Below are 6743 nucleotides of genomic sequence, written 5' to 3'. Positions count from 1 at the left end.
AATCTGTTCCTCAACAAGACTTTCTTTTATTCAAGCATAATGTGTGTGTGTGTGTGTGTGTGTGTGTGTGTGTGTGTGTGTGTGTGTGTGTGTGTGTGTGTGTGTGTGTGTGTGTGTGTGTGTACATACGTGTGTATAGGTGTACTTACATGTGTGTAAGTGTGTGTGTGTGTGTGTGTGTGTGTGTGTGTGTGTGTGTGTGTGTGTGTGTGTGTGTGTGTGTGTGTGTGTGTGTGTGTGTGTGTGTGTGTGTGTGTGCGTGTGTACGTGTATGCGTGCGTGTGCGTTTAACATGACACATGTGTGTAAAGATACACGCATAACGCCCTTTGGCGAACCCGCGCATGCAAATACACGCAACCTCAAGCCACGCAACACTTTTTCTTTTTATATCAACTTCCACCCAACGACCTCCTATGATCCAGCCTAACCATTAACAACAACAACAGCAATAGCAATCCAAACACCATAACTTTACCTTAACCACCAGTTCGCCCTGGGAAAGCGCAAAAGCTCGTATCAGTTCAAAGAAATCATTAATTGTTGACTCCACCAAGAGAGCATACAACGCCTTCAAGTCGATACGACTCGCGCGGAAAATGGGGGATTAAGAGCGCATGCGCGCGCGGTCGCCGGGTGACTGATGTAAACAACACGTGTGCAGCTCCCTCGCCGTCCAGATATCAAAGCTTCTACTGCAGTCTGGTTTGTGTGTTCCGTTACGTGTGTGTATACGGCTATCCGTTTCTCCCGGTATATAATGTGTTTAATCTCGGTATTCCGTCGGAGGCTACGTAGCCCGGTGTAGTGCTAAGTAGATTGTTGGGTTTGTGGTCAAGAGTAGACGGTCTGGAGGAGGTGGATGGAATGTGTTCAATATTGATGATAGAGAGCGGCTGATATGGAATGGTAAGTGTTCAAATTTGTTATATATTTTTTATTTTGTTTTCTTTTAATTTAGTTTATTTTCATTTTATCTTATTTCATTTAATTTAATATATTTCATTTGTATTGTATATATCTTTATTCTATTTTACTTTCGTTTATTTTTTTTTCTGGTTCATTGGTCGAAAGCGTAGATGATACATGCAAAAATTAATTTTCTATATCTGATCCTCATTAACTTGTATAAAAAATCTCACTGCATAGCAGAAACCCTGTTTCACTTTTGACTTCCAAAATTAACTATTGATCTTAAACTCGGGTTCAGAAAAGGTGAAATAATTTTCTTAAACAGAAAAACACACATTATAGTATACGATGACTTGATCAAAAAACTGATGTATTTTAAAGGATTATGTAACACATATCCTGTTATATCCTGCTACTGTAATGATTTGTCCTCTTTTTTCTATTCTTACTGCAAACGTAATACAATTTTGACTACTGCATAGCAAACAAGACTGTTTTTCATACGATCAGAACAAGAAGGAATTTGAATGGACGGATACAGCCAAGGTGATGTATCGGCTTCTTCCTGAACGGTCACTAGATTTATTACCACAGGTCATGCAAATGTGCTTTCCAATCGCGTAACTTAAACAAGCTCCATATTGACAGTAGTATTTATGTATGTATGTATATATGTATGTATGTATGTATATATGTATGTATGTATGTGTGCATGTGTGTACATATATGCACATATATATATATATATATATATATATATATATGTACGAATGTATGTATGAGTGTGTGTACATACATACTAGAACAGTGTGTTCACAAATGCAAAAGTATATGTTATATATATATATATATGTATATATATATATATATATATAATATATATATATATATATATATATACAGAGAAAGAGAGAGAAAGAGAAAGAGGGAGACATTCTGACAGGTTGACGTAAATGGCAGTAGGAAACACAGGAGCCTTAGTCTGAGTTGATTACTGACTACTTTCGCAGATATGCTCTTTCAAAGCATAAATTCAAACTACAACGCCTGTGTTTCCTACTCCTACTTGCACACACACACACATACATATATATATATATATATATATATAATATATATATATATATATATATATATATATATTGCGTGTGTGTATTTATTCATTTTCCTATGGAAGATAAATAAAAAGATACTGCGCACCTTCCTTTGAACCACAAAAGCGATCGTATTGGCTTACGCACGTATGCGGTGACCAAGAGCGAGCCCGTGCAGGATCGAAGATTCTAAGAAAAGTTCGCGATGTCAGGTGGCCATTACTCATCTTTATTTTGCTAGGAGGACAATGGGGAGGTCGGGGGAACCTTTGTCAGGGTGGCAAGACCACCTGGGATATTTGACCACCTCACCCTCCCCTTCTCCATCTGTCTTGTCAGCTTCAATGTTCCCCTTGTTTTCCTCCGTAGATAGTATTTTGTGTTGTATTTTATCTTTTGCTTTTTTTTTTTTTTTTTACTCTTTTCTTGGGTATCTATTTGTTCAGTACTTGTTTATTATAAATATTGTTTCTTTTTCGTACTTACTACCAAAACATCAAGTAGTTCCGTTATGGCTCTGATCTAAATACATTCATATGGTCAATCACTACAAAAAAATAATAAATAAACTCAATATTCCTCTTATTACTGGAATTTCTAAAACAGTTCCTAGTAACTACTTGTCATTTATTATCATTATTGTTTTTTTATCATTATCCTCTAAACCTTTATTCTGAGTAATTTTTACTCCCATTCTATACGAAGGAGTCGTAACGATTCTAATACCACAAGTCCATTAGTAAGTAACTCTTCGGCCCTGTTCACACTAGCAGTTTCAACCGCCACGGTTTGAACCGTGGCGGTTCAATTGCAATGCAAGTCCATGGAGGCGTTCACACACAATCACGCAGTTTTTCCTCGACTATCCGTTACAGCCGCGGTTTGAACAGTGGCGGTTCAATTACAATGTAAATCAATGGAGGCGTTCACACAGAACCACGCAGTTTTTCCTTGACTATGCTAACCGCTGCGGTTTCCGCGCGGTTCAAACTACTAGTGTGAACAGCGCCTTAGGCTTCTTTGGATTTCCTCTTGAATTAAATCGCTTGACTGCATACATACAAATCGAGTTAGGAAGTTAAGAGGCTAACTAAGGGAGTCTCGGATTTGCTTAGCTGTGGGTTCGAGTCTCGCACTTCACTCAGATTCCCAACGGTCAAAACGCGTTGGGTAAAGGTGACGGCTTCGGCCGCAGCTAGCCACCGCCTCCTGGCATTTCTGTAAATATGTTAAGTTATCTAAAGGATTACAAAATATTGCTTGAAGTAATAACATATATGTAATACAATAACTTATTGTAACTATATAAAACCTAACAAAAAAGGACAAAAAATGGAGTGCATAAATTTACAGATGAAAATATTGTAATTCGAAATATAGTAATTTCTGTTGAGAACTACGAAAAAAATATGTTAGAAATACACATTTTACAGTGTAATTGAAGCGTTGGTTTCTGCTTGTTTCCACAGAGTATTTTTTTTTTCTTTTATTTTTTCAAAATTTCCAAACCCTCCTGGGAATGTTGATTTAGGTCAGCTTAGAACGTTTTTATTGTTCATAACCGTAAACCCATTTAATCGCTCGAGTTGGGCAGGTAAAACTGGTTTCCCTAAACAAACATTCACGCTTTCTATTACCCCTTCCAACATACTAAGAGAGAGGGAGGGAGAGGGGGAGAGAGAGAGGGAGAGAGGAGGAGAGAGGGAGAGAGAGAAAGAGAGAGAGAGAGGGAGGGAGAGAGAGAGCGAGAGGGATAGTGAGGGATAAAGGGAGGGAGAGAGAAAGAGAGAGACAGGGAGAGAGAGACAGGGAGAGAGAGAGGGAGAGAGAGACAGGGAGAGAGAGAGGGAGAGAGAGACAGGGAGAGAGAGAGGGAGAGAGAGAGGAAGAGAGAGAGGGAGAGAGCGAGGGAGAGAGAGAGGGAGAGAGGGAGGGAGAGAGAGAGGGAGGGAGAGAGAGAGAGGGAGAGAGAGAGAGAGAGAGAGAGAGAGAGAGAGAGAGAGAGGGAGGGAGGGAGAGAGAGAGGGAGAGAAGGAGAAAGGGAGGGAGAGAGGGAGAGAGAGAGGGGGAGAGGGAGGGAGGGAAAGCGAGACCTTAATGTACATTAGTCCTTGTACACCTTGAGGCTGATTCTGTCACCCTCCTCAGGTGGCAATAGGTCATCCAGTTGAATAAAACAGTTTTATCTTAGCCAGAATAAACATCCTGACGATGTTATTCAGCTTAAGACAGTACCTTTAGACTGAAGATATCAATTGCTAATGGACCTGGAACAGCCTAGTGTAGGCCTTATGGTCACTTGCAGTCTCCTTCACTCTTCGTAGATTAATAAGATAGTTTGGCATCAACCAGAATAGAATTATCAAGTGTCACGTTACGTCCTTCCCTTGTGAATGCTCAGAAAGTGGAGAAATTTTTCGCATGTCTTAAGTTTCGCATAAAGTATGGTCCACCTTTTGTCGGACCCCCAAGCATTCGGTCAATCTTCCGGTTGCGTCAAGTGGTCAACCCGGACTCTCAGACCTCAAGAATCCGGTCAAGGTTCCGGTCAAAGTTCCGGTCAAAGTTCCGGTCAAAGTTCCAGTCAGAGTTCCAGTCAGAGTTGTTGTCAAAGTTCCGGTCAAGTCGTGTGATCCACCCGGACATTTGATCCGACCTCTGTCGTACCTCACGAATCATGTGACCGCTCAGTGAAGCCAATTCGTTCTGTCTTTCTGTCTTTCTTTCTGTCTGTCTGTCTGTCTGTTTGTCTGTCTATCTGTCTGTCTGTCTGTCTGTCTGTCTGTCTATCTGTCTGTCTGTCTGTCTGTCTGTCTCTCTCTCTCTCTCTCTCTCTCTCTCTCTCTCTCTCTCTCTCTCTCTCTCTCTCTCTCTCTCTCTCTCTCTCTCTCTCTCTCTCTCTCTCTCTCTCTTTCTCTCTCGTGTGTGAATGTATTCTAAGTGGATCATTACAGGGAGATTTATATTGCACTGCTCATTGAGGTTCTTGGATTTCATTGGATTATGTGCCACACACTCGAGTCCTTTTCTTTTTATAGAAAAGTCTGTGTCACAGCCGGCTTCTCTTGGAAACGAGTATGGAATTTCTTTTGACTGTTATTACTGTCATTGTTGTTACCATTGTTATTAATATCATCATTGTTAGTATTATTATTATTATTTTTGTTGTTATTGTTATTATCGTTGTTATCGTTATAATCGTTATCATTATAATTCCTTTTTTTTTTACAAACATTTCCACATGTATTTCATCCACTGCCATTGGATGTATGTGACATATATATATATATATATATATATATAATATATATATATATATATATATATATATATATAATTTTTTAATTCATGTGGTTAGTTCGTAATACTGCGGTAATCAAAAACTCGTCTGTCGTACAAAACATGCGATTAAAAGATTAGGTTGTAATGAAGAGAAGATTAAATACATGCTTTGAGTAACCAAGCGTTGTTCTCTTGATTTGTTCTTTGTTATGGGCTTTAATTTACCAGTGTTTCTAACCGCGCCACTGTTTTTTCTCTTGGTATGCACAATCCTATAGCTACGTGCAAATTGTCTATTTTGTATATTTTTTTAGATAATCCTTTTTCAGTAAAAATTTATAATGAATTGGTATTAGTAGTGATAGTGGTGGGACTATTTTTCTTTCTTTTTTATCCATTTTATGGGAGAACCATATTGTTAGGTTTGTCATTTTCGAAAATCAAAAGTTTCAGTCTTGGCTGTGATAGCATGAAATTATCTATATTTTCTTCCCCACTATGAGAGCAGCTCGTATATGTATTAATACCTATCACATGTAAAAGTTAGTTAAAAACTGAAATTTAGATTTAGTTCATTGATGGCCAGAACGATGGTATCTAGCATCAATATATTGGATAGTTTCGCTAACTATACTCGTAAAACCACGAAAGAAGGCATTCAAACACCTAAACTGAACTAGTAGATACTGCTAAGGACATACGAAACTGACCCAGAATAATACAAATGTATCTTCTGTTGTTGCAGCGATAAGAATTTGTTCATAGAAATTTGTGAATGGTGAAATGAAATCTGTAACGTGGAATGTGTGCTGGTGTTTTGATTAGCTATAGTGATAACAAATATAATTACCCCAATTCATTAATTAAATCTAACAAAAGTAAACTTGATCTTCTTTTCAATTAAATTCATGGTGCCCAATTTCATATGTAACTAAAAAATATAATTCTGTCATGTCCTTAAACAAACAAGGTGGAAAAACAGTCGTTATTGATTTACCCAAATCACTGTATCTCAGTGTCATAACCATCTACAGAACAGAAGGTGTGTATAAAGCATAAACGTCTACATATAGTCTCTCAATATCTCTCCAGTGAGCAAAAACTACTAACAACACACAGTAACACGCACACGTACCTATTACATGCATATAACCCTGTTTCGTGTAACAGACTCTGCAGTTGCAACAACTCATCACTGAACAATGTTGCAAAGTCAACATATTGCTTGTTGGTCAGCATGCATCCCTTTAACCCTGTGTGCATTTGCAAGGGTTGCTCCACATTGGCCTCAGAGGTTGTACAATGTTTTTGCAACCTTTGGCACGTGTGCACCTTTAGTCTCTATCGGCTTGTTGTAGACCAAGTTGCATGTCTGCAAGTTGCACGGTTGTTGATGACTGTCGGACATTTAGGCTCTCAAGGTATCATTTCAAGCCTTCGCAAAAACTTGCGTTC

The 6743-nt window shown here is 38.6% G+C and overlaps 1 protein-coding gene across 1 annotated transcript in view; it reads left to right on the top strand.

The window, feature by feature from the left end:
* Positions 1 to 715: 715 nt before the first annotated feature.
* Positions 716 to 6743, top strand: part of LOC143032614 (uncharacterized) — a 164457-nt gene continuing 158429 nt past the window's right edge. Inside the window, exon 1 of the mRNA XM_076197487.1 lies at positions 716 to 909. Within this exon, the coding sequence (XP_076053602.1) occupies positions 907 to 909 (3 nt within the window). The 5' untranslated portion in view covers positions 716 to 906. The remainder of the gene's footprint in view (positions 910 to 6743) is intronic.

The sequence above is a fragment of the Oratosquilla oratoria genome, chromosome 14, assembly GCF_046742065.1.
Source record: "Oratosquilla oratoria isolate Oo_2021 chromosome 14, ASM4674206v1, whole genome shotgun sequence".
In the NCBI taxonomy this organism is placed as follows: domain Eukaryota; kingdom Metazoa; phylum Arthropoda; class Malacostraca; order Stomatopoda; family Squillidae; genus Oratosquilla; species Oratosquilla oratoria.
The sequence above is the reverse complement of the archived record's forward strand: the minus strand, read 5'-3'. Positions and strand labels throughout refer to the sequence as shown.